The sequence below is a fragment of the Pongo pygmaeus genome, chromosome 19 (genome assembly GCF_028885625.2).
Source record: "Pongo pygmaeus isolate AG05252 chromosome 19, NHGRI_mPonPyg2-v2.0_pri, whole genome shotgun sequence".
Lineage (NCBI taxonomy): Eukaryota > Metazoa > Chordata > Mammalia > Primates > Hominidae > Pongo > Pongo pygmaeus.
In genome coordinates this window covers 31,313,226-31,339,935 of record NC_072392.2, presented here as the reverse complement: position 1 = coordinate 31,339,935, position 26,710 = coordinate 31,313,226, and the positions used below count along the sequence as shown (strand labels likewise).

Here is a 26,710-nt window from a genome sequence, read left to right as displayed (position 1 = left end):
GCCCGGTCCATGTGGCTGTGGTTTGTCAACAGCCTTTATCCTGAGCACGTTCAGCGTGCGGCCTGCATGAGAGGATGTGGTGGACATGAGAGTGGGCAGTGCAGGGCTCCTGCTCCCGGGAGTCTGGGTCCTCCAAGGAGATGAGCATGCAGATAGCTAGGGCAGGTGGAACTGAGCATGGCAGAAGGTGTGCCGTGGCAAGAACTGAAGGTTAGGTGGGAGAGACGATTTCCAGCGTGTCAGAGAAGGCGTGGCTTCACAGCAGAGCTCACATCTGTGGTCGACCTGGAGAGTAGAAGCCCAGGGTGTCACTGCCAGTGCTCCCATCAGAGTCGGGAGTGCATCTTTTGCCAAAGCCCAGAAATCTCAGTGCTGTTGACTCCCTCTGAAAACGATCTAAGGGAACAACACAGGAAGAAAAAAATGTGGTTGCACGTTTCTCATTATTGGCAAAGCATCCCTAGAGAGGAGCGGGAGCCATCCCCTCCTCCTGTTCACGCTTCTTCTGGGTGTTCTGAGGGTGTGCAGTGCAGGAGTAGCACCGGATTCATCCTCTCCAGCCTCTTCCCACCTTCCAGTGACCCACTCTGCCATGCTCAGCACAGGATGCCCACGCCGCCTTCACTTTGCCCTTCATTCAGTTTTTCCCTGTGACTGCTTGACATGCCCTGCTGCAGGTTCACTGAGCACACCTTAAGTTGAGAAGGCTGCAGTGGGGGAAGAAGTTACAGGGCCTTTTCTGTGTAAAGTTCAGATACGCAGGTGGTTTTATTTCTTTTGGCAACAGTCATGGCTTGGAGAGGATCCTAAGGAGCAGAAAGCATGTGCATAGATTTATACCCTGAAGACTGCAGATGTCTTGGTGCTCTCAGTCTGGGTGTTTTCTGAGGCTGTCTGTGTACTTTTGAAGGCGGAAAGTGGCTTCCCAGGCGGGCTAGCCATCCTTCATCCTCCTCCTTCGAAAGGCCTCTTGTCCTCTTTGAGTTTTCCCCTCCGTGGTTCTGGTGTCTGCCTTGCCTGCGGGGACATCTGCCTGGCTTTCCTCATGAGGGCCTCTGCACTGGGACTTACTGGCAAAGATCACAGTCATCAAGTTCACAGAGAAGGAAGGGCCAGAGTCAAGTCTAACTGCAGAAAGTGACTTGGGAAAACAGAGCCCCACTTGCCACTCCCTGGACTCAGTTACTAGCAGGTGGAGCTGCTGCAGGCAACAGCAAAGCTGACCGTGACTCACCGTCTGCCTTCGCCTCGACACAGCCAGCCCATCCCTGCTCAGCCCCTCCCAGTTGCACACCTGACCCGTCCCATCTTTGCAACGTGCTTTTCGCCAAAAGTCAGATTCTTAAGCCTGCTCCTTTCAAAAGGGCAGAACCTCAAGAGGTTTAGTAAATATGGCATTGTCGGGCAGTGCCATGGAGAGGGCAGCCGAGGCCTTGTGTAACCCTGTTCAGGAATTCATGCGGGCCCATCAGGAGTCTGGCAGGGCTCCAGGGGCCTGATCCGGCTTGCTCCCTCCCTGATCTCGGCTCTCAGGTCCAGAGTTTGTAAACACATGCTTCGTCTTGCTCCCCCTGCTTGGGCAAATCCACGGCCACTTGAATTTTGTGTTCATGGTTGCTGGCTCTAGAACCTTGCTCCGGTGACCCGACTTGTAAACAAAGGTGTTGCCTGCTCAAGAAGTTTTCACAAACAAACAGTGCTGTTGCTGGTTGTTTCTTACCAAGGGCACTTACATAAGGCCAGGGAAAATGAAAGTGTTCTCCTGAGACTCTGCCCCAGGAGAGGTTTCTACAGATCTCTGTTGGACACATCACAGCATTATTTTGTGATTGTCTTTTCCTCTCGCTTTTAGACTGGGCTGCGTCTTAATCCATGCTGTCGTCTCAGCATAGTGGACTTGGTTGTGTTTTCACTTGCAGCCAGTATTTACCCACCTTTCAATTGCTTTAGGTCATGAATTACAATATTGCGAACATCTGAAATCATTTTCGGCTCCAAGCGAAGAAATCATGGTTTAGTTTTGGCCCTACCTGACTTAAGTCTTTGACCTATGGGGCTTAGCTATCTAACTTTCTACCCTCCAAATATGTGGCTGTAACTCATTCTCTGAGTTCACAGATTCCTTGAGGCCTACGTAGACAGTTGCCTGGGCCACCAGTGGAGCGTTGAGTGAGAACGCTACTCTTTTCTGTTAGGGATGCTTTGAGGGTTCTGCTCTTTTGCTTAGTAAATTTAGGGGAAGCAGATCTGAATAGGAGCTGCCCAGCAACGACTGGCATTGGGGGAGTATAGGAACCTGAGGGCTGACTTCTGAATTGGGGACTGGCATTCCTGGGGCTGATACCTTAAGCCTTGACCCTCTTGGTACAAGGTGCTTTTTCTCTTGTTGATGGAGAGTTTGAAATAAAAATACACTTATGTGGCCTAAAGTTAAGCAAGTCATCAGCGTCTTTAAACACTGGATTGATGGATAACTTCTTTGAGAATTCCACGTGTCTGCCTTCGACTTGGTGTACTCCAGGAGCAAATGAGGTCCAGGCAGGGCTCTGTTCCTGGTCACCAGCAACTTGTCCAGTCCAGTCAAGGGCACAGGCATATTTTTATTTTTATTTTTATTTTTTGAGACGGAGTCTCGCTCTGTCGCCCAGGCTGGAGTACAGTGGTGCAATCTTGGCTCACTGCAAGCTCCACCTCCCGGGTTCATGCCATTCTTCTGCCTCAGCCTCCCGAGTAGCTGGGACTACAGGCACCGGCCACCATGCCCGGCTAACTTTTTGTATTTTTTTAGTAAAGATGGGGTTTCACCATGTTAGCCAGGATGGTGTCGATCTCCTGACCTTGTGATCCGCCCGCCTCGGCCTCCCAAAGTGCTGGGATTACAGACGTGAGCCACCGCGCCCGGCCCGGCACAGGCATATTTTTACACCACTATTAGAAAATAAATTTTTGCGATGGTTTCTGAATTGCCTCATCAGACTAAAAGAAAGCAAGAGTGCTTACAGGCCTTCCCACTGAGATCATCATTCACCCTATATGTTTTTGAGTACCAAGTGCCCTCTCTCTAGAAGCTTATGCCCTTTAAATAATATATTCATATAAATATAGCATATCATTATTGGATTTATGAATTATATTAATATGTAGTGCTAATTTAATCTTTATAACAACATAGCCAGGTCAATATCATAATACTCATTTTGCAGTCAGAGAATTTAAAGTCTAAAGAGGCTACAACATTCTGAAGATCTGAGTGCTCCCAGTGATTTGTGATGTTGGCATCACACCCACGTACTTTTGTGGTTGGCTCTATGATAGCATGGTGACAGGCCATGCGCAGCCTTCGTTGCAGTGCTTGCTATTTCTTATTTCGTTTTTCTATGCTACCAAATCGTGACTGCACATCTTTGAGTTGTTATTTTAAATGCAGATATTCTAAAATCTGAAGGCAAAGGATCAACATATTCTAGAAACACTCTGGGGAGACCCAGGTAAATAAAGTTAAAGCCGGAGGGATGAAGAGAAAATTATAGACTTGAATCACTCTAATCTTTACGAAATGTTTGCATTACTATTATATCTTAAAGGGAGGCATTTGGGGGCCCTCGTACCAAGTACCATGTTGATTGTTCTTTCTGTTAAGTATTACAAGCATAATTCTGAGCTCTTGCCATCGGTCCTAAAAAGATTTGTTGGTGTAGATAACGCATAATTATTGCACACTATGGAGGGCTCCTGGTTGGTGAGTGGATTTTGTCTCAAGATCTGACCTGCTGTGTTGATGGTGGTTGCTGGGAGCCCCGAGTTAGGGAAAATCCTGTGATTTTCCGTGTCTTTCAGAAGAAGCCGGAGTCAGTTCATGATTTGGTCAGGGGGACTGGAGGGGGTGGTGTTTACCTCCCTTAATCAAGAGGAAAGAGATTTAATATGAAACAGGGAGTGTGTATGATGAGGCCGTTAGGATCTCAAGCCAGCAAACAAAGTTAGCATTAAAATACACAGAGAAACCCCTGAAGGGAGGGCCACATGATTTCAGGCAGCAGTTGTTCTCTGCCAGTGGGATAGACCGCTGTTTCTTTCACTGTGGAGCCTTAGGAGTATTTGAAAGCTTGTGCTGTGAAAAATAGGAATCTTACAGGAGAATCATATGGGGCCTGGAGAGGAACCTGTTTGGGACAGGCCGATTCCCATCTCCCGCCGCTCTGTACCTCCTGGGCACCATGGCCTGCCTTCTCCTCCCTTCTGGTATGTGGAGGGAGCTGGGATTGCTGCGGGAGGTGCAGTGTGTTTGTGTGTAGCTGCTATGAGGAGCAGTGGGGGGACCTGGGGGAGCATCCTGGATTCCTGAAGAGGGAGGGCAGGACCTGGCCTGGAAGGAGGCCCTGCGCTGGGCGGGGCGGTACTGACGGGAGGGGCACAGTGAGCTGCGGTTGGGGAGATTCCACTGTGCCCCTTATGCGGCCTGTACTGGAGCCCACAGCTCCCTCTGTTTTCACCCAGGACACTCCCTGCCTGCCAGGACCGAGCCCACAGCTGCCTCCTGAGGAATTTCCTGACTCCTGTGGGCAGATGTTGGTGCCCATGTCAGCACAGGCTGCGTGAGCTATCAGCTGACATCCTGTTGTTGTTTTTATTTTTTTAAATCTCTGGTTCCCTTAAATATTTATAAAATTTGAGAGCAAGACTGGCTTGAATTGGGGCCTCTCTTTTCCTTTTCCCTTCCCTAACCACTTTTCACTCCCCGTTTGCAAGGCACCAGTGGGAAGAAGGCAGACAGGGAGAGGTGGGTGCTATCATCCTTAGCAGTGGGGACGCATGTGTGGATTTACCCTTGGCCAGAAGGACCTCCCTCTGGGGATCTCTACAATATGCCCCAGGTTGAAGCATTTGAGGGGTGGTCAGTGTACTGAGTGTGGGGCATGCGGAGCTCAAAGGAGGGACCCAGATAGTCTCAGAACATCCTGGAAGGATCCCTGCAAGGGCAGCCTTTGATTGAGTCTTGCTGAGAAGTCAGACAGTCTCAGACAGAGGTGGTAGATTTGTGGCCAATGTGCCATTGGCTGTTGGAAAGCAAATTGAGGCAACATTTCTTCACAATGCCAGTTCTCTCTACTTGCAAACACCCTGGTTCCTGGGCCCCTGGAGGCCAGGCCTGAGTCTGAGCCCCATGTTTACGGCACCCCTGGCCAGCGCCAGGCCATACAAGGGAGACCCAGTCATGTTTGTCAACAGGGAACATCCTTCTACAGTCTTAATTATATTTTTTGGTTTGTTTACCCGTCCCTTTCCTTGTAGATAGCACAAGGGTAAACATCTTCTGGGTCTGCCTGGAGTCACAGCTCCCTGCCTCCTTGGCTGGGCTTCTGGGTCTTTTGTTCCTCTGGTGGACGTTCATCCGGTTAGGGAAGACAGAGCCCTCCCTGCCACGTTCTCCTGCGTGCTGGTCTGGATCATATCTGCTGCGGTGGCTTCTCATTTACTGTTGTGAGGCATGTGATATTTTAAAGCCATCTCTCTCCAAGAAAAGTCTCTTTTACGGGAACGTGGCTGTCTCTGCTAGTCACCACCCCTCAGCCTCGGGGTGGGGGAGGTGCCCGCCTGTGCACGGTTTGGTCTGAGAGCAGAATCTAGCCTGTCCAGGGCCTTCGACCTTCTGGGGATTTGGGAAAGTGCCACTACCTGGTGGTCCTGCCCCTGATCTCTGAGTGAGGGGTGTCCCTGTCCCTGCAGCTCTCCCAGCTGTGGCCTGAGAACCCTCCCAATGATGCCAGTGCTGCGCACGGTCACAAGAAGCAGGGGGGCCCCAGTTATAAAGGCAGGTCGGGACACTCAGGCGCCTGCTCTGCCCACCGTTCCCCACATGCCAGGCATCTGCAAGGAGGGGCTCTACCCTTTGGCTCATTGGCACAATCATTTAGGGTACTTGAGCTGCACCCTGGGGACCTCATGAACCCTAGCTTGAGTTCAAATCACATCAGGGTGATTCTGAACACTTGTCTCACACGACCCCTGACAGGACCTCTGGACAGTCAGGCATGGGAAGCTAAATGCCAACACCCTCTCTGTCTCCCTCTCTCCCTTCCTCCTTCTTTGTGTCTCTGTCTCTAAATTACAGCATGCACATAATCATTTAGGATAGTACACACAGTAATGACCAGCTGCTTCTTTTTGGAAAACAAAAAGCTTTAAGTTGCAACATGGAGCATTGAGATCAAAGAAAAGCTATCACAATCAGTTGTTAAAGTCTAGAAAAAAGAGACCATGGAATTCCATTTTTCAGATGTGTTCCAAAACAGGGCACATTCAGGTGGTCTGAAAGGGTTTAGGTGTGGCCTCTCTGAGGACTAGCGATAGTGGTGTTCAGAGCTGTGGTTCCACAGGAGCAGCACAGGGAACACATTGAAGCCTCCAGTGGAGCCCCGCACCCAGCAGCAGCAGTGTGGTGCCTCTGCCTGCACCCCAGCTGTCTGCAGGCGCCTGTCCCCCAGGGCTGAAGTTCCACTCCAAAGCGTGAACTCCCAGCCAGAGTCCAGAGGGGAGGCCCTGCTGTGCTGGCCTCCGCAGAGTGTGTTCCTTGCCGGGAGCATGTGTCCCCGCTGCAGCTGCTTTGTTTTGTTTTGTTTTGTCTCTCTAACCCAGGTGAAATGCTACCACAAGAAGTACCGCTCGGCCACCCGTGATGTCATTTTCCACCTGCAGTTTCACACTGGGGCTGTGCAGGGCTACGGGCTGGTGTTTGGGAAGGAGGATCTGGACAATGCCAGCAAAGGTGAGGCGCGGAGCTGGCAGCCCTGTGCTTGTGGGCAGCTGTGGTTGAATCTCCTTGGTTGATTCTTTCACTATCCTCTCTACCCTCTTTCCAAAATTCAGCCTACTGACAAAATTGTTCCCAAATCGGGAGAAAGTGATCATTGATCTTTGGGGGAAAAAAATTATGGATAACCAATGAAACTGCCTATACTTTCTGTATCATGGGGCGTCTTTATTGCAGATTTGCGAGTGGTGCTGCACTGGTTGGAATAAAGGACAAAGTCAGCCCATCCTTTTCCAGTTAATCATCTCCACAAATGTGTTAAAACACATTGTTTTCTTCAGATGACCGTTTTCCTGACTATGGGAAGGTTGAATTAGTCTTCTCTGCCACGCCTGAGAAGATTCAAAGTGGGTAGCTTGGTGGAATACGGGGAGGTCCTTGTTGACACTGGTGAAAGGTGCATGATGGCTACACTGGGGCTGTAGTACTAGTCTCCTGCCTTTGTGCATATTTGGAGATTTCTGTGATTAATTTTATTTAAATTCAGGATATTGGATAGTGGAACAAGAAGGCCCACTTGTGTCAGTAAGCCCCAGAAGTGGCGTGACTTGCTCACAGCCACTCAGCCAGGAGAGCCTTGGGCATGACTGGCCGTTCTTGTAGGAGTAAGGTGGTATTGCATTGTGGTTTTAATTTGCATTTCCCTGGTGGTTAGTGATGTTTAGCATTTTTTCGTGTGTTTTGTTGGTCATTTGTATATCTTTTGAAAAATGTCTGTTCATATCATTTGCCCACTTTTTGATGAGATTATTTATTTTTGTTGAGGATTTGTTCGAGTTCCTTGCAGATTTTGGATATTAGCTCTTTGTCAGATGCATAGTTTGCAAATATTCTCTCTCACTCCGTGGGTTCTGTTTACTCTGATGATTATTTCTTTTGTGGTACAGAAGATTTTTGGTTTAATTAGGTCCCATTTACTTATTTTTGTTCTGTTGCATTTGCTTTTGGGGTCTTAGTCATGGATTATTTGCCTAAGCAAATGCCCAGAAGAGTTTTTCCTAGGTTGTCTTCTAGACTTTTTATGGTTTCAGGTCTTAGATTTAAATCTTGGATCCATCTTGAGTTGATTTTTATAATATAAGGTGAGAAATGGGGATCCAGTCTTATTCTTCTACATGTGGCTAGCCAGTTTTCCCAGCACCGTTTGTTAAATAGGGTATTCTTTCCCCAGTTTATGTTTTTGTATGCTTTGTTGAAGATCAATCGGTTGTAGTCAGTTGTATTTCTGGATTCTCTATTCTGTTCCATTGATCTGTGTGTCTACTTTTATACCATGATGTTTTGGTAACTATAGCCTTTTAGTATAGTTTGAAATCCAATAATATGATGCCTCCAGATTTTTGTTTTGTTTTGTTTTTAGGATTGCTTTGGCCATTTGGGCCCCTTTTTGGTTCCATATGAATTTTAGGATTTTTTTTTTCTAGTTTTGTGAAAAGTGATGTTAGTATTTTGATAGGAATTGCATTGAATCTGTAGATTGCTTTGGACAGTATGGTCATTTTCAGTATATTGATCCTTCCAATCCATGAGCATGGGATGTGTTTCCACTTGTTTGTGCCATTTCTGATTTCTTTCAGCAGTGTTTTGTAGTTCTCCTTGTATGGATCTTTCACCTTTTGATTAAGTATATTTCTAGTTTTTTTTTTTTTTTTTAGCTGTCTTAAATAGAATTGAGTTCTTAATTTGATTGTCAGTTTGGTCATTGTTGGTGTATAGCAGTGCTACCGATATGTGTACATTGATTTTGAAACCTGATACTTTACTGAATTCGTTTATCAAATCTAGAAGTCTTTTGGAGGAGTCTTTAGTGTTTTCTAGGTATATGATCATATCATTGGCAAATAGCAACAGTTTTAATTCCTCTTTTCCAATTTAGGTGCCCTTTATTTCTTTCTCTTAGCTGATTGCTCTGGCAGTACTATTCCAGTACTATGTTGAATAGAAGTGGTGAAAGTAGGCATCCTTGTCTTGTTCCACTTCTCAGGGGGAATGCTTTCCACCTTTCCCCATTCAGCATGACATTGGCTGTGGGTTTGTCATATATGGCTTTTATTATTTTGAGGTAAGTCCCTTCTCTGCCTAGTTTGTTGAGTGTTTTTATCATAAAGGGATGCTAGATTTTATCGAATGCCTTTTTCGCATCTACTGAAATGACATATGGTTTTTGTTTTTAATTCTGTTTGTATGGTGTATCACATTTATTGACTTCTATATGTTAAATCATCCCTGCTTTCCTGGGATGAAATCCACTTGATCATGGTGTATTATCTTTTTAATGTGCTGTTAGATTCAGTTAGCTAGTATTTTGTTGAAGATTTTTGCATCTATGTTCATCAGGGATATTTGTCTGTGATTTCTTTTTGTGTTTGTGTGTGTGTTTTATATTCTTTCCCAGTTTTGGTATCAGGCTGATACTGGCTTCATAGAATGAGTTAGTTAGGGACAATTCCTCTTTCTCAGTCTTTGGAATTGTTCAGTAGGGTTGGCACCAATTCTTCTTTGAATGGATGGTAGAATTCAGCTGTGAACCCATCTGGCCCTGGGCTCTTTTTTATTGGCATTAAAAAAAATTATTGATTCATTTTCACTGCTTGTTACTAGTCTGTTCAGGGTTTCCGTTTCTTCCTGATTTAATCGAGGAGGGTTGTCTGTGTCCAGGAATTGACCAATTTTCTCTCAGTTTTCTAGTTCATATACATAAAGGTGTTCATAGTAGTCTTGAATGATCTTTCGTGCTGGTTGTAATGTTTCAAGTTTCATTTCTAATTGAATTTATTTGAATCTTCTCTCTTCTTGGTTAATCTAGCTAATGGTCTATCAATTTTGTTTATCTTTTAAAAATACCAGCTTTTTGTTTCATTGATCTTTTGTATTTTGTTTGAATTTCATTTAGTTCTGCACTGATTTTTGTTTTTTATTTTCTTCTACTAGCTTTGTGTTTAGTTTATTCTTACTTCTCTAGTTCCTTGAGGTTTGACGTTAGGTTGTCAATATGTAATCTTTCAGACTTTTTGATGTAGGCATTTAGTGCTATAAACTTTTCTCTTAGCACTGGCTTTGCTGTATCCCAGAGGTTTTGATAACTTGTGTCACTATTATCATTCATTTCAAGGAATTTTTAAATTTCCATCATGATTTCTTCATTAAGTAACCAGCATTTTAAAAAGAGAATTAGAAGTATAGTAGGCTGCAAGTATTATGTGCAAAACAAATTTTTTCCCTAAAAAATATATTTCAAAAGAAACCAGTCCCTTTATCATCAAGGTGAATTGTCCAGATCCATCACCAAGATCCACATCCATGGGAGTTTTGTTTCCCTTTTTAATAGCTATGTAAATAATCATGCTTTTTCTATGTTCATTGTCATAGATTTAGGCAAAAACCTTTAAATACATGGCTTGTGTGTTAAAAATCCCCTTGGTGTTCCTAAAAAGACTTGAAGGGAGGAGTGTGGATCTGAGAGCCTGGAGCCTGGATTCAAATCTGTGGGCTCTGAGGCTCAGAGACAGCTTATCGGGCCTCTGTGTCCTCATCAGTGAGGTGGTCTGAAGACTCCTGTTTTGCAGAAGTGTCCAAGCCTGGGACACCGTGGATGAAAAATCAGTGCTTACTTATCCCTTTCCCCTCGTGGTTTTAACTATGGTTCTATCTGTGGAAAATCCTCCACAGTCTCTGATTAGTGTCGTGGCTCCTGGCAGGAGGGTGGAGGATGGAGTGGCTTCTCTCTCCTGCTCAAGTCAGGCTGCTCACCTGTCCTTATGGTGGAGTCCAGTGGATGGAGGTGATGGGTTTCACTGGGACTAATGTTGCTGCCTGTGCCCTGTGCAGGGTCCGAACACTTGTACAACGACCACAGTGTGATTGTGGACTACAACACAACAGACCCACTGATATGCTGGGACTCGTACGAGAACCTCAGTGCAGATGGAGAAGATGCGTGTGGTCATCTTGTGTGCAGTTATGGAGGTTAAGGGTGCAGGGAAGACAGCCCACTCAAAGATCTGAAGTGTTTTGCAGTCTGCTAAGAAGAAAAAAATCCCTGTTTTCTCAGAGGTCCAGAATCACACCTTTGTGTGACACTGTTGTGAGTTTTGAGGGTCTTCATGAGAATAAGGCATGGTGAGTTTGGGTCAGGGCTTTTTGTGAAGCTGTAACGGGTGGATGAGCTGTCAGTGAAGTAATATCCAGGAGCTCCTTGGCCTGAACTTGTGTGTATGTATAATGCCAGGGACCATTGCCCCTTCTTCCCTCCCTTCCTCTTTGCTGTTGTACGGCCCCACATGCAACAGACATCTTGTTTTAATTTCTGTTTGCTTGTTAGTCTAGTGTTCCTGATTTATGGCTGTATCATTTAAATCTCTGCTTTCATTAAACCATCTCACCCAAACATGTCCTCTGTTCACCTGTGGAATACGCACATTGGGTCATAGCTAGGAGCGTGAAGGAGGAAAGGAAGGAAGGGGCAGCTGTGTGCTGGAATCTCCACAAGACACAACTGGAGGCTGATTTCAAAGGAGAGGAATTGAGGCTTTTCCTGGCGTGTCATGCTGATCTCTTGTCTTTTTCAACCACCGACTGAGAATCAGACTTGCTTTGGGAAAGAAATTAAAACACTTTTTGTCGGATTAGTTACATCCAGATGTAAAATAGCTAAAAGCAAGTGTTGTGGAAAGAACTGCAGTAACACCCCATCTTTGTGGCTCGCTGAGCTTCCCATGACTCCAGGAAGGTGGTGTCTGTGGTTAGTGAGAAAGGACACCAATTGTGTGTCCCAGGGCAGCACACGGCTCCTCTCTGTTGCCCTGGGGAAAACCTTGCTCCTTCATAGGCCTTCTGGGATGGAATTTCAACTCAAGGAATTGTTGCAACGCAAATACACCTGGACCAGAAGTGGAGACCCACAGACGGAATGCTGATGGTAAGGACATTAAAACACAGATGAAATCTGGGGATAGTGGGCAAGTTGTTGTGGATGGGGAGAGCCTTGCTCTGGCCTGTAAAGTAAACAGAGTATTCTTTGCTGGTGTGAATTATTCAGCACACCAGTCCTTCCAGGTAACCAGCACGTTAAAAGAAATGTAGCTGAAAACTCTTAGAAAATGATACATTGTCTCTCAAAAGATCACAGTGCACACTGGAATCTTAAAGCTGTGAGAATAATTTCATAAGATTTGTCAAACAACAATTATAAAACTTTTTGATCACGGAGCTCTTTTTCCAGTAACGTCTGTTTGCGTCTGCATAGCTATACTCTGTCTATCACATGGTGATGTTTTCCACTGGAGGAGAGAAGGGTGAAGCAGTGGCTGGTGAAGTGTGTAAATAATCAGTGCAAGGCAAGATGGGGAAAGGGGCTAATTTGGAGAGCTGGATGGGAACTCTGAGGACAGCTGACTTAGCATCCTAAATTCCAGGCTGAGGCGAGTGGATTTTACCAGAGAGGTCCCTTGCTGCATGGGAGCCAGTGAGAAGCGCTCTGTCCTGAAGTGACGATTTGGTGGCTGTGCCGAGTCTCCTGGAGAACAGGGAAGCGAGTTGTGGAAAGGTCATTCTCGTGATGCTGAGAGGTTCCTTGCTTGCCAAGGGAGGGGTGAGCCTGGAGGGTTATTGACCATGAGGGAGGCAGGGGTTCTAAAACACAGGTGGGTGTTCTCTGTGCCAATGACATAAGAGGGGAGCAGTGAAGTCCAGAGGACAGTGTGGAGGAGCCCCAGCTCCTGTGAGGAGCATGCTGTGGAGGGCGGCTCTGTGCTTAGTCCCGCAGTGGGTGCCCCGCTGTTGTCCCCAAGCTGGCTCCCAGCTGAGCCTGTGACCTGCCTGCGGGGCAGACTTTATCCTTCCCATGTCACAACCAGAGAACTGAAAGCTGGGCTCCTGCAGCACGTCACTCACAGGTGGTGAAGGACCTACGTTGATTTTATGTAGAAAACATATAGACAGAAAATCAGTTGAGTGTTCACCATCCTTTAGGGGTTACATGAAACTTTGCAGAGAACCCTCTGTGGAATTACGTGTGTGAGCGTGTGTGTATAGATCCATATGTTGTAGAGGACTTGCCGTTATCACTGGGTGAAATAGACAGAATTCAGTCTTAAAGACTCAGCCACCTCAGCGTCTCCTGAAGATGCAGAGGGAGATACTTCTTTACTTAGAGGCCCTCTCAGCCCATTCATGCTGCCTTAACAGATGACCATAACCTGGGTGTCTTAAACAACAAACGTGTATTTCTACTTTGAGAGGCTGGGAAGTCCAAGATCAGGCAGCCAGCCTGGCGGATTCTGGTGAGAGCTGTCATCTGGTTGCCAACTCCTGCCTTCTTGTGTCTCCACGTGGTGGTGAGGAGAGGAAGCTCCTTGGGGCCTCCTTTCTGAGGGCATCAATCCCACTTATAGGGGCTCCACCCTTATGCTCTGAGCACTGCCAAAGGTCCTGCCTCCTAATATCATCACACTGGGGATTAGGTTTTGATGTATGAATCTTAGGGGACACAGATATTCAGTCCACAGCAGATACTCAATGCGTGTTTCTTGAATGAATGATTAGAGAAGCAATTTGAACTTTAAATATCTAAGGCCCTGACATTACAAATCACAATTCTCATTGGTGTATTTTTCAGGCAGCATCTTCTGAGCCAGTGGTGTGAGCAGGTGGGAGACTGCTGTGGACTGTGTGGTTGGAGGTGGTGGAGCCATGCAGGTGATGGTCTGGGCATCCACTTGCGACTCTGTGTCACCAAGAGTTGGGTCTAGGGGTGAGTAGAGAAGGTCTAGCATTGCCATGCAAAGGATGGAGCCAGTCAGGAGTGGGTGCATAGGAGTTCTGGAAAGAAACTGAGAAGGACAGGGCAGAGTGGGAAGGACACCCTGGAGAGAGTGGTTCCCAGACAGGAGGATGAGGAGTCGGATAGGGCGCCAAGGCAGCCAGGTACACTTTGCAGCCAGATTCACAGCTTTGTCATCACTGCTTCCAGGCTTCATAAAGCAGCAGAGACCCCCTTTATGGGCAGAGTCACGCCCAGACTCCTCAGGGATATAGTGGGTGAGAGTGCAGCCTCCTCCCAGCGCCTGGTTCATCCCTTGCAGCCTTGATGATATCTGAAGCCCATGAGCACCCCCAGGGAGATGGAGGGACAGGGGAGGACTCAGAGCAAGCTCAGGACTGGTATCGGGATGCTTACCCAGAACCCACCACACGGAATCTGAGTCGTCTCCCAAAACTGGATCTCAGCAACCTTCCCTTGAACCACTGCCCGAGCATTCTTGAGAATTCCAGCTCCTGAGTTACAGACAAGCATGGAGCCTTTCCTCAAATCTGCATCCCCTCCTCCTGAATCCCCTCCATCCCTACGTGCTGTCTGGCGTGTCTGGGGTACCTGATTCAATGGAGTGAGTTTTATGCTTTTCTTTCTTTCTTTTACATACATTTAAGATTGTATCAATACTTTTTGAAAATGTAAATTATCAAAAAGAAGGAATAATTACCCCCATCTTACCATCTAGAGATGAAGCACTCGTCACTGGTGTATTTTCGGCATGATTTCTAAATATCATGTGATTTGTCATAATAGGATCAGCCTGTGCATTGTTTTATAGCCTGAATTTTTCACTTAACCCACCTCCTTGAGCACCTGTGCACATCTTTAAACTTTTCTTCCCATATCCTTCTCACTGAGCACACTGGATTCCCTTAGAGGGGCTTCCAAAGTGCGTTTGATCTTATTGCTGCACTCCTGCAGGGTTTCCAAGTTCTGCCTGGGAGACACGAGGCTGCCATCACCACCTCTGCCATCAAAGCTCTGCAGAATCCCCAGGCTTGGGTCCTTTTGAGAAGGTGTTCCCCAGAAAGAGTAGTCACTTGTGGATAGAAAACTCATCCTTGCTGAATTTCCCTCCTCTCTTCCACTCTGCAGCCCTCCTCAGCCCCTCTTTGTCGTGGAGGCCGGTATGCTGCATTGGTGAGCTGTTACTCCAGGCAGCCTTCGCTCTTGCTTGTGGTCAGCAGTGCCTGGCTCGGGTCCCTGGACTGGACACCGCCTGGCGGGTGAAAGGCGGAGTCCCAGCCGCGTTCCCACCAGGGCTTTAGTCTTCAGAGCTGTCCAATGCTTTGAGGAGTTAAGGAAGGTTTGGCAGCCTCTGAAACATTCTCTTTTAGCTGGGAAAATGATGTATTGTGGCACTCTCTTTTCCACCCCTGCCCCTGCCTTTTCTATCCCCACCCCTGCCTGGTTAAAAAACCCCAAAAATGTTGACTTAAGCCACATTTATCTCTAGCAGTGGTTGCCGTCCTGGAATGGAGCCCTCTGCAGCTGCCTTCAATCTGGGCCTGTGTTAGGGGAGTGCCTGCTTTGATGTGTGAGCGCAACATTCTGCTTCTATACTCAGAAAAGAGCCGGACTTGAATCCGTTCCAGTGTGGGCAAGTGAATACAAACGCCCCGTCTTCAGCACAGAGAGGAGCACATGGCCCTGGTCTCACCGTGGGTCTGTGGTCCTGGCAGGTGGTGGCTGCGGGGGACGGCAGTCATGTCAGTGTTCCCTGGGGTGGTTGCTGTCCCCAAGGAGAAGGAAGAATGTCTCGCGGCACACAGTGTGGCAGCCTGCCGGAAGCCTCACTATCGTATTTTAATCCTCGAGAGAGCTTGTGAGCCCATTTTAGAGATAATGAGAGCAGATCCAAAGAGAAATCAAAAGCTAGGCCAGGGACCCTGGTAGCCTTCTGGCGTTGTACACTGTCAGCGATGGCAGCTGTGACTCAGAATGTGTCTTGTGCTGGAGACCGTGCAGGACAGGGCTCATACCCTTGACTTTCCTCTTTGAGACTTTGAGACTCAGTGAGACTGGGCTGAGTCTCACTGGGTGCCCCACCTCCTTGTCACACAAGAGGGCTGTGGGTGGGGGGATTTCTTACCCTAGTAGGATGTACCAGCTTTTTCAGTATCAGACTTGCTGTGATGGTCTAAGGGAATGCCCACAGCAACATATGTGTCCCTGGATTTGTAATGTCACCACCAAGAACGCAGCGTGTAGACAGATCCCACTGCTCCCTCCTCTCCATGGCTGAGAGTGATGAAAGATGGCCTCACTTCCTTTTTCTCCCCACCATTGGGCCTCAGCCCCTCCAGACAGGATTCTCCCCACAGTACCCTTCAGGGAGGCTCTGCAAAGCGCTGGACCCCCATGTTGCTGAGCCCCATGGAGAACATCTCATTTTCCTCGCTGGACGTCTCTGGAGCATCCGTGTCAGTGGCCACACTCCCCATCGGGATGCTTTCTACTTGCTCTCATAAGCCACATTCTCTTTGACTTTCCCAGTCTGTAAAGTGGACTGTTGTAATTGGATGACTCTACAGATACCTCCCTCCAACTCTGAGATTTTTGTTATCACACACACCATTTGTCATATTCACACATCTCGTATTTTCTTGGGAATTGCCATGGCTCTGATGCTGGGGTGGGCGCAGGAAGAAACACAGCAGACCCTCTAATTGGGAAGACACAGATATACATCAGTTGTTGCCACAGGGTGCACCGTGTACCATAATTGGGGTATACCAGGAATTAGGAAAGAATTGAAGAGAAACAACCACTTTGCCTGTACAATCCAAGGAGATTCATGAAGAGGACGGCCCTTGCAGGTAGGGAATGCAGACAGGGTATGCCTAGCCCTGGGCATGGGGCATAGGTGAGCAGCACATATTCATGGGGTGGAAGTGTGTTCCGCCTGGCTGGTGTGTGCAGGAGGAAATAAGAGGTGCTGTGTGTGATGGATCGTGAGATCGGGGAACGTCAGCTTCCTTTCCTGAGCCTGGCTCCTTTGCCGGGTGACAGTGAGGATCCCAGGAGCCACATGACTGGAGGATACAGAAAGATAACAAAGGGGCTGGAGGACTCCCTGGGGGAGGCAGAGTCTGGAGAGGAAGGAGAGTAGAGAATGGGCTTCTGGACTCCCCAGCTAAGAACTGACGGAGGCCTGGACTTGGGTGTGGCTCTGGCGATGGAGAGTAGGGGCCTTTAGATATTTAGGAGGTAGATGAGTAAGACTCTATGACAGATTTAGAGGAAGGGTTGAGCAGCAGGGAAGCTTCAAGAATGGCTGAGGGTTGGAGATGAAGGCCTGCTCTGTCACTCTTGTCCTTGGTTTCTTGCCTTGACCTAGGACTTTTTGAGTGCAGCTCAAACTCTTACCAATCCAAGAGTGTGCAGGACGAGGGCCGTGGCATTGCCAGGTCTGGGCTCTGCCACTTTAAGTGGATACCTTGATGAACATTCCCAGAGTCCAGGCTTTGGGGCTCCCATGGGGCTGCTAAAGCAGGCAGACAGAGGAGATTCACATTTGTCTGCAGCCTTCGCAATAAGACACAGTCCTGAAGTGGCCATACCGTGTTCTCAGAATACTGTTCCGAGCTCCAGGAATGGGCTACGATGAGGACATGTTGGGTCAGGAAGCGCTGGCTGCAGTGTGCAGAGCTGGCCGGGAAGTGCCGGATCAAGCTGAGACCATTCAAGTGTTGCCACTTTGAAAATGGATTTGAAAACTTTCCTCCCCAGACGTTGTTGGGTTTTAAGATTTGGAAATTGAAGTAAACTTTGACAATTTTAGTGGAGGAGGGGGCCGATGGCACCTGACGGATCCTTCAGTCCTGGCTCTGCTCTTTGCTGAGTGCTTGGGTATACACAGTGCCTTGTGTCTGCAGCCTGGTCCTTGTTGGCAAGATGGGGTGCTGCCCCCCAGCATCCAGAGCTGCTCCAGGGCACTTTGCATGGTATTCAGCCACCCTGTGACATTTGACTCTGCACCAGGCAGAAGAATATTTCTTTGGGTCTTGCCCCCATACCAGGCTTTTCTAGGCATTGCTTGCTTGGATAGCTCTAGTGAAAAGCAGCTGTCATCAGGCAACTGAAGTTGTATGAGACAGAAACGGGCCAGATGGGCATGTAGTCCTGTTCTGAGCCTGAGATTTCCTCCCTCTGCATCTCTTGATTGTGAATTGAGGCTGCAAGCCTCCAACCCACAAACACCAAAGGACCCCCTTGCAGGCGTGATCGCAGACCAAACAGCAAATCTTCCTGAATGTCACCTGAGACAGTGGCCTGGGGGTGCCGGCTTCCTCCTGTCTCAAGTGTGAGAGGCCTACCCTCTGTTAAAACCAGGATCAAGTCGTGTGGGTGTTACTTTCAAAAAATTGATACACTCCATCAGAAGAGTGAGGGTGGCATTGGGGGCAGTCAAAAGAGTTGTTCGAGTCCCTGAGCTGCCATCTCATTAAGTGTTCTTACTTTTCGGATCTGACAGTAATCAGAGGAATTGGCTCAAGTTCTATGTTGTCCTGTACAAGTTTGCAGAAATCAGTCCACAAGAGTGGCCTTAATAGTTAAGTAGCATCACCCCCTGAGACAGTGAAAGAGGTGCTGAGAGTTGGCTGGATCCTGGGTCCTCAGGGGCCCCCCAACCCCCAGTCAGCAGACAAACCTTGGGCCTCCTCTGCTTCCTGGGAGGAAGGGTACCCTCGATATCCCACTGGATGGGGTGCCCTGTGCATGCAGACAGGGGTCTACAAGGTGGATGGCTTGTTTGTATTTCTGCAGTTACTGTGTCTTCTCCTTCTTCTTCTTCTCCTTCTTCTTCTTCTCCTTCTCCTCCTCCTCCTCCTCCTTCTCCTCCTCCTTCTCCTCCTCCTTCTCCTTCTTTCTTTCTTCTTTCTTCTTTCCTCCTCCTCCTCTTCCTCCTCTTCTTCCTCTTCTTCCTCTGCTGCTGCTGCTGCTTCTGCTGCTGCTGCTTCTGCTGCTGCTGTTGCTGCTTCTGCTGCTGCTTCTGCTGCTGCTTCTGCTGCTGCTGCTTCTTCTGCTTCTTCTGCTTCTGCTTCTGCTTCTTCTTCTTCTTCTTCTTCTTCTCTTCTCCTCCCTCTCTCTCTCCCCTTCTTCTTCTTCTTTTTCTTTTTTTTCTTTGTTTGAGAGAGAATCTCACTCTGTCACCCATGCTGGAGTGCAGCGGCCCAATCTTGGCTCACTGCAACCTCCACCTCCTGGATTCAAGCAGTTGTCCCTGCCTCAGCCTCCCAAGTAGCTGGGACCACAGGTGCCTGCCACCATGCCCAGCTAATTTTTGTATTCTCAGTAGAGATGGGGTTTTCACTATGTTGGCCAGGCTAGTCTTGATCTCCTCACCTCAGGTGACCTGCCCACCTGGCCCTCCCAAAGTGCTGGGATTACAGGTGTGAGCTACCGCGCCTCACCTACTATGTCTTCTTAGAGTCCAGAGGAGCTGTGCTTCTTAATCTCTTTTCACTTTCCTCTGCTATTTGTGGTCAGTATCTCAATTGCTCTTTGGTGACCCTGCCCACTTAACCAACATGCATGCAATGATTCATGCCCCTGTCCTGCATTCCTTCCCCAAAGCTGCAGATCTTTGGACTCTAATTCCCACCTATGGGGACTACAACCTTGACTGTTCTTCTGTTGGTGGATTCCCTGAGACGTGAACCTGGAAGAGGGCTCCATCCCCACAGTCTTCCTGGGACCCTGAGCCACCAAACTTCCCACACCCAGCGTGAGCAGCAGTGTGTGTATGTGTTTGTGTGTGTGTGTGTAGACCCTGGTATAATGAGGATTTGGTCCTTATTCTTCTCACAAGGCCCTTGCTGCCACCCCTTTCCAAGTCACATCTCAGTCAAGCCCCTCTTCCCAGATGTGCTCTTCTGCCCATCTCCTGGTAGGAGTAGGGGGCCAGAATGGCACTCGATCAAACCTGCTGAGTTTCCATCTGTGTCTTCCTTGGGTAGAACCTTTCTCTCCATTGCCTGGAAGAGTCAGGGCTGCAACTTCCTTTTGCCTCTCTGTAAGAGCCTGCAATTGCACTTGTGCCAAGTCGGGGAAAGAGAGCACCTGCCGACTTTAAGTATTTGATAAACAGAACCAAAATGTGAGAGAGAACGAGGCTGGGACTGAAGAAAAGCAGAGTCTCTTCCTCACATGCACACGCTTCTGTGTGCCTGGCCCACAGGGTCATCCTCACCATCTTCCTCAGCCCTTGGCTGGAAGAGTAGAACTTGTGCGTGCTCTGGCTCTTCTCTTTCAGGCTTAAAGGAATGTCTGGGGAGGCCTTTTAGATTGTGCATGCAAGACTGTCTCATCTACTCCTTTCTTTGGAAAGTGCTGCAAGACGGAGCTGCCAGTGCTTCCTAGGGGAGGGAAAGGTTGCGGATGACTTAAGGGAAAAGGGAGGTGTTCATACAAAAGGGGCAGCTGGGACAATCTCTTTGACTTGGGTTTTTTGTCCTTGTGGGGCCAGGGACCCTTACATGGAGGTGCACCCTCACGGCCTGCATCTCTGACCCCATTCGGCCATCTGGGCTAGGAGACCACCATCCACATGCACGCTCCCTTTAAGGAAATGATTCTCCTGCCTTTTACGGTGATGTTCTTGGTGCTGGCATTGACCTTAGGAGTAACAATATTCTTGGGGTCAACAGCTTTCAAACTCTATGTCTGTGGCTCCAGGATTCCAAGTTGGTTATTAAGGAGCAGCCCCAGCCTCTCTCCATCCACTCCTGTCAGAACCCTCCGCAGCCCAAGCCCCACCTTGATCTTTTTCTGTTTTTATATTGGGTTTCTGCATAAAGATTTGTTTGAAGATCAAGTTCTGCTATTGAAAGTTGGGAACTCTGGCCTTGTACTGTTGATTCTGGGACTTTAGATAGTTAAAGTTGTGTTTAAATGTTGACAAACAAGCTACTTGATGTTAAACACGCATTCAGTTGCATGTAAATTGTCACTTAATCTCTCTGTAAGTCCAAGGACAGAGGGGATGCAGTTGTTGTATTCCATTACTATTATCTAAGATGCCATGGAGGGCAGGGCATGTGAGGTAGAAGGCATAGGTATCAGAGACTAGTGGGTGTGTTCCTTACTTAAATTTTTTAACATAGCACAGACTGCAGAGGATATTTTATGTAAAACATCCAGCTATTTCTTGAAAAACAGGGTTGACATAATGGCAGCTTGTGCTGTTATGTAAGAAAAGTGAGCTTTAATGGATCTTCAGACTTGCTCAGTTTATCTTGCTGATAGGAGCAATTCTGACCTACTTTGGGGACGAAAGCTGGTTTCCACAGCACTCCTTTCCCCCTGCAGACACTGTGCTGGGTGGGGACGCATGCCAGGCTGAGCAAAGCTGAGACTGCCTCAGCTTGTTGCCTCAGCACTGCCATATACCTAGAGCCTGGCTGTCTGTCGGGGAGACCTGGCATGGAGGTCCGTGGATCAGGGTAAGAGACAGGGTAACCACTTTGCTATGTGAGCCAGGAGTGTGATTAGAGCATGTCACAGAGAGGGAGCCAAGGTCAAGGCCTGTCAAGGGTGGACACCCAGTAACAGTTTCTCTGGCTGGAACTGGGAGCCCAGATTTAAATTCCTAGGGCCCGAGAGACTGACGCAAAGTGCAGGGAAAGCCATTGACCCCAGGAGCTGGGAAAACAGGTTTCTGTGGACAGGAGGAGGGCGTCCCCAGCAAATGTCCTGTGTGTGCTCTGCCTGCACCTACCTGTTGTGGATGTGGGGGGACCCCCTCCAGTTGATAGGGCCTAGGCAGAGAGTACAACTGTCCCCAGGAAGTTTTCTTCCACATAGCAAGAGCCAGAGATGTGTTTAGTGTTTCTTTATAAATGCATAGTGATGATTTCTTAACAAGGAAAATATACCCTTTGACATTATGTTCTTTCAGACTTCACCATGGAAAGTTGAATTAATTTACGATTCATGATGGTGACAGTCTATGGAAAATTATACTATGAAAATTCAATAGTATTTGTTTTTGTCAGTGTGAATGTGAGCTAATTTGTGACCTGGGATATATTCTCACTGAAATTAGGCCAAATGGTTAGAGCAATAGCAAGATTTGGTGTTGATTGATTGAGGGAATTCTGCCAAGATCTCAACAGCTGTCCTTTGGTGGCAGCAGTAGCCGTACATTGCCCCTGAACTCGTAGCAGTGAGTCTGGGATGCTGCTGGGCCCCTGACTAGGATGAGGCAGAAGGAAAAGCAGCGGGGGAGCCACTGAGTGATGGGCACTATCGGTGCTTTCCCAAGGGTGGGCAGAGGCTGCGAGGAAACCATCTTTCTCGTAGTATTGGGAGTTCATTCTTTATTCCTGTACACGTAAGATATTGCTCTCTCGTTAATCATAAGTCGGAGGATTCCAATAGGTCACCTGGGAAGTGAAGACAGAGTGTCACCTTCTGGGAAGCTCATGAAAGAAAACCAGAGGCCATGTGTGCTTGTCAGGCAGGCTCTGTAGGATCCAGGATGCAGTCTCCATCTCCTCCCTGCCTCTCTGAGCATCGGCAGTGCTGGATACTGCAGATACAGAGCTGAATTGGATGGCACAGCTCCGTGCAGAAGCCAGGACAGGGCTGGAATGGCTAATGGTTGTTGTTGTCAGAGCTCACCCTTGCTGAGTGCTGCTTACGAGCTGCACAACCTTCCGAGCATGCAGCTTGCATTAACATATCAAATCTTTACCACACTGAGGGGTCAGAGGGCTAGTTGGTGAAGCCAGGAGTGGGGGCTTGGTCGCCGGCTGTGAATCTCCTTCTGCTGATGTGCCGAGCTCATTTCAGTCAGGGACTGGATTGACAGAGGCAGGAGGCTGAGAGCACCATGAGTGTGTCCAAAGCAGGGTGCCTGGTGCAGGAGCCAGGATGCAGAGAAGGGTAGAGAGCAGACTGGGAATGAGTTCACTGGCTGTGGCGTCACTTGACCTGTGCAAGGCAGGCGAGGTTGTCTGCTGGGAATGGACAACAGTCTGGGGAGTGGAGGTGTTGAGAGCTGGGACAGCTGGGAGGAGCTTCCCCTGGCAACAGGTGATTGTTGGGTGAGCAGTGTGGTGTGCTCAGTGATGTGTGGACGCCACACTGGTATGGCCTCTGTGATTTCAGAGGCATGCACATCAGCAGGGGCATGGACATGGGCCACAGGTGAGGGAGACAGCAGGCCTTGTGGGTCTAGATGGGCTAGGAGAGGAAGCACCATGGATCTGTGTTGCCCTCGATGTCTTAAATTTGGTGCTGGAGTTAAACATACATTGGCTCTGACTCCACTGTGCTGAGGGAAGGGCTGGATACATGCAGAGAAGAGCAGGAGCCAGGGAGCTGTAGCAGCTGCTAGAGAAAGGAGAGGCCTGGCCACCACTCCTGAAGAGCTCAAGGCTTTCAAAGTTTGGTGGAAGTTGAGGGTATGTCATGAGAAATTCTAAAGTCAAACCAAAGAAAGTTATTTAAAGTCCAAAGAGTCAAGGCCAGGGCCCCAATAAAATGTTGATGGTTTCCCAGGAGAAGCCACAGAAATGCCTGTGATGAGAGTGTTTGAACCTGGACCAAGGGAGGCATGGACGTTTGGGGGATGGGCTGGGAAGTGAGGGGCAATGGCAGCCCACAGGGCTGGAGAACGCTGTAGCCAGGGGTACCAGTTTCCAGAGAGAAATGAGTTTTGGGTGAAAGTGTTCTGAAGTGGAGTGCAGGAGGCACAGGCTGCCCCTTCCCGGCCTCTGGGCACACAGCTGCCCCTCCAGAGATCCTCTGGGACAGGCCCGTCTGCCTAGGTGGGTGGGGAGGGGCCTGACATTGGAGCAGGGATCACACAGGCTCAGTGTGGTGGACAGGTAGGGATGTCAGCTCGGGAGGACGAGTCCTTGGAAAGAAAGTTGGGAGAGGAGCAAACGGTAGAGACAGTGAGGGGAGAATGGGTGGTCAAGGGCTGGAGGGACCTGCATTTGTTGAAAGTTGGTGGTGTCATGTTTTCAAATCAGAACTTTCTACCAGAAGCTATGTGAATTTAGATGTCACTTTCATGTGTCTCTCCTCATGAGGAGGAACTTCACGGGAGGCCCTGCGTGTCACTTTCTGACCTGCAGTCCAGGTAATGGCCTCCTCAGAAGCCACACCCTGATCTGTCTAGGTGGGCAGCTTTCTTTCAGCCTGGAACCCTGCACTAGAGGATGCAGTGTGTGATCACAGCATCGGTTTCATTCCAGTGACCAGCGCACAGAAGAGTGTCTTCTGTCTCCTTGAATGTTGTGTGCTCCAGGCTCTGTTGCAGAAATCCCCTGTCTACCTGGGGTCAGAGCCTGCCTCTGTCCCCAGACGCTTTGTATAAAACCTGAGTGCATGTGCGAGCCTCGGGCTGGTTGCCGTTGCTTTCTAAATATGCTCTTGTTACCATGTGGTTTCCAGCCTGAGAATGTTCTTACTTTTTATTTATTGAGATCAGATTCATAGCACATAAATTTACCATTCTAATCATTTTAAAGTATACAATGCATTGATTTTTAGTACGTTCACAAGGTTGTGGAACTGTCGCCATTATCTAATTCCGGAACATCTTCATCACCCCAAAAGAAGCCCGGTACTCATTAGCAGTCACTCCCAGTTCCTCCTTTCCTCAGCCCCTGGCAACCGCGAAGCTACTTTCCTTCTCTCTGTTTCCCATTCCAGACGTCTCACTCAATGGAGTCGTGCAATGAGTGGCCTTCTGTGATTCGCTTCTTTCACTCAGCCTGTGTTCCAGCTTCATCCTTGTTATGCTCCATCCTTTCATGGCTGTGGTGTGCCACTGTGTGGACACACCATGCTCTGCCTATTCATTTGTCAGCTGGTGTGCATTTGGGCTCTTAACACTTTTTGTCTAGTATGAATAACGCTGCCTGTGAACATTCTTGTCTGTGTTTTGGCTCTAGGATATTCTTATACCTCTAATCTTTCCCACTACTTTTTGAAATTTCCATGTGTTTTCTCATCCTTCTAATTGGTTTCCCATTCTGGAATTTTCTTCTGCCTTTAGGGAGTCCCAAATAGGAGTGGCACTAAACATACTGCCAACCTTCTGTCCCACTTGCTATTTTCAGAGATATTCGGGAAACTCAATAAGTCTTTTGTTCATTAGCTACACAGTGATCCCTTGAATGATAATCGAACTGTGCGAGTCCACTTATATGCAGATTTTTTTCAGCCAACACACAGATGGAAAATACGGCGTATTTAGGATGAGAATTCTGTGTATATGGAGAGCCTACTTTTCCTATACTCAGGTTCCTCGAGGTCGACTGCAGGATTTGAGTATGTACAGATTTGGTATACTCACGGGGGGTGGTGGGGGACTGGGGGGTGCTGGTGTCTTGAAACCAATCCCCCGCATATACTAAGGGTTGACTGGCCAGCCTCCTGCACAAAATTACAACCCTTCAGGGTGAAAAGGCTTGGGGCCTTTCAAAACACTCTGAGCCACAGAACTGCCTTCTGGCCAAACATCAGCAAAGCTTCAAAAGACCGGGTTGTTTCAAGAAAAGTTAATACTAACAGCCTGAACAGGCTCCATGTAATCAAGACCCATTAGCAGGGAATGTGTAGAAAATGAGAGCGTTCTGAGCCTGCCTGCTCAGTGGCCGCCAGCTACATAAACAAGATCTGAAGACCAGTGGGTGCCGGTTGCCATATATTCACAAAGGCTTATGGCAGCCCGTTTACAAAGCTGTCATCCACATGAAGAAAATTTGCCCTCAGCCACCGAAAAACAAAACAACAAAAACCCCAGCCCCACCCAAATCAAGCCCAACCCAGAACAACATGAAAGGAGACACTCCTTTTGAACATACAACTAATCCTGCCGCCTCTTTCCATTAGAAATGGATAAAGGTACCTTGGCCGTTGTTTTTCTTGCACAATTTTGCAATGCAATGGTGTGATTTTAAGATTTGTATCCTGTAGGAGGCTGGGACCCCCTAGCCATATCTAGACATACAGTTCGCTACAGTTTGGCAAGACCCCGGTGCTCAGGAGAGATTCGGACATACATTGCGTTGTATTCACTACTTCTAATCTCTTTTCTTTTGATGTGTATTCGTTAAAGCAAACTATTTTGTGATAAATTAGTCACTGCCTTTATTGCAGCGATCACGTCATTTGCAGAATGGTAACAATAATTTCTGTTCTCTTGATAGGAAGGTGGGTTAGCCAATACCCTTTAAAGAATACCAAATTTAATAGAACTTTTTGAACAATAAGTGCATTATGTCTCATCATAAAAGAGATTGTTTCTCCCAAGGGTGCGCTGAGTTTTACCTTAACCTCCTGTAAGCGACATATGCCAATGTGGCCATCTCAGGTGATTTAAAAGACTTGTTACCCTCTGCGTGCGCTTACAGCCCAGGTATGTCCTGTCTCCCCTGGATGGCTGATTGGTGATTTTTAAAAGGGTTTCCATTGTGCTCTGGGAACCTGAAGGCATCAGAATGGGCTTTTGCTTGTTTGCTGTGTCATATTCTGTTTATTTAAAGAGTAAAAGTGTGGTTGGTGTTGTGGCCCATGTTGAGCCAAAGCAAAGAGTAAGCCACTGGCTGAAGCCAACCTACACTGAATGTAAAGAGGCTGAGATGAAAAGGATCTGCTACACTGCACACAGAACGTGGAGGTCTGGGCTAACCCACAAAATATGCTGTGTGCAGTGAACATTCACGCTGTACTCTTAGCCACATCCCGCACAAAAGACAGAGAGACAGCTCCCGGGAGATGGAGCGTGTGTGGCAAAGATTTTCCACCTGGTTACCTTGAAGAAAGCAAAAGGAGGCTGAAACTGTGCTTTGTAAGCTGCGTGGGTTGGTGCTGGCTCCTGGACATCAGTGCAGAATGCTCAGGAGTGAACACAGACACCTGGTGAGGGACTCCCAGGAGGAGCTCCTTTCTCCACCTCCTCAGCCTCCGGAGTTCAAATTTCACTCAACCTGAGTGCACCAAACCCCACCCTCGTGTTTACATTGCCCTGGCCTTTTTGGTGGAATCAAAGTCCCTACATAGCCAAGGAGATCTTTTACCTTCTACGCTAGTGGGAGGCCAGGTGCCTGGGAGGGAGGTGG

General features: G+C 48.1%; 2 protein-coding genes across 3 annotated transcripts in view; both read left to right on the top strand.

Annotated features, from left to right (window-relative positions):
- LOC129017992 (tensin-3-like) overlaps positions 1-11,096 on the top strand; it is a 129,609-nt gene extending 118,513 nt beyond the window's left edge. Inside the window, exons 14-16 of the mRNA XM_063656000.1 lie at positions 6,637-6,766; positions 7,093-7,158; positions 10,640-11,096. Of these exons, the coding sequence (XP_063512070.1) occupies positions 6,637-6,766; positions 7,093-7,158; positions 10,640-10,782 (339 nt within the window). The 3' untranslated portion in view covers positions 10,783-11,096. The remainder of the gene's footprint in view (positions 1-6,636; positions 6,767-7,092; positions 7,159-10,639) is intronic.
- A 382-nt stretch (positions 11,097-11,478) lies between these two features.
- Positions 11,479-26,710, top strand: part of LOC134738692 (protein FAM182B-like) — a 145,527-nt gene continuing 130,295 nt past the window's right edge. The window contains exons 1-2 of one of the 2 annotated variants that reach the window (XM_063656004.1): positions 11,479-11,729; positions 13,428-13,507. In XM_063656004.1, the coding sequence (XP_063512074.1) occupies positions 13,502-13,507 (6 nt within the window). In that variant the 5' untranslated portion in view covers positions 11,479-11,729; positions 13,428-13,501. The remainder of the gene's footprint in view (positions 11,730-13,427; positions 13,508-26,710) is intronic. The other variant, XM_063656003.1, reaches the window with a different exon arrangement.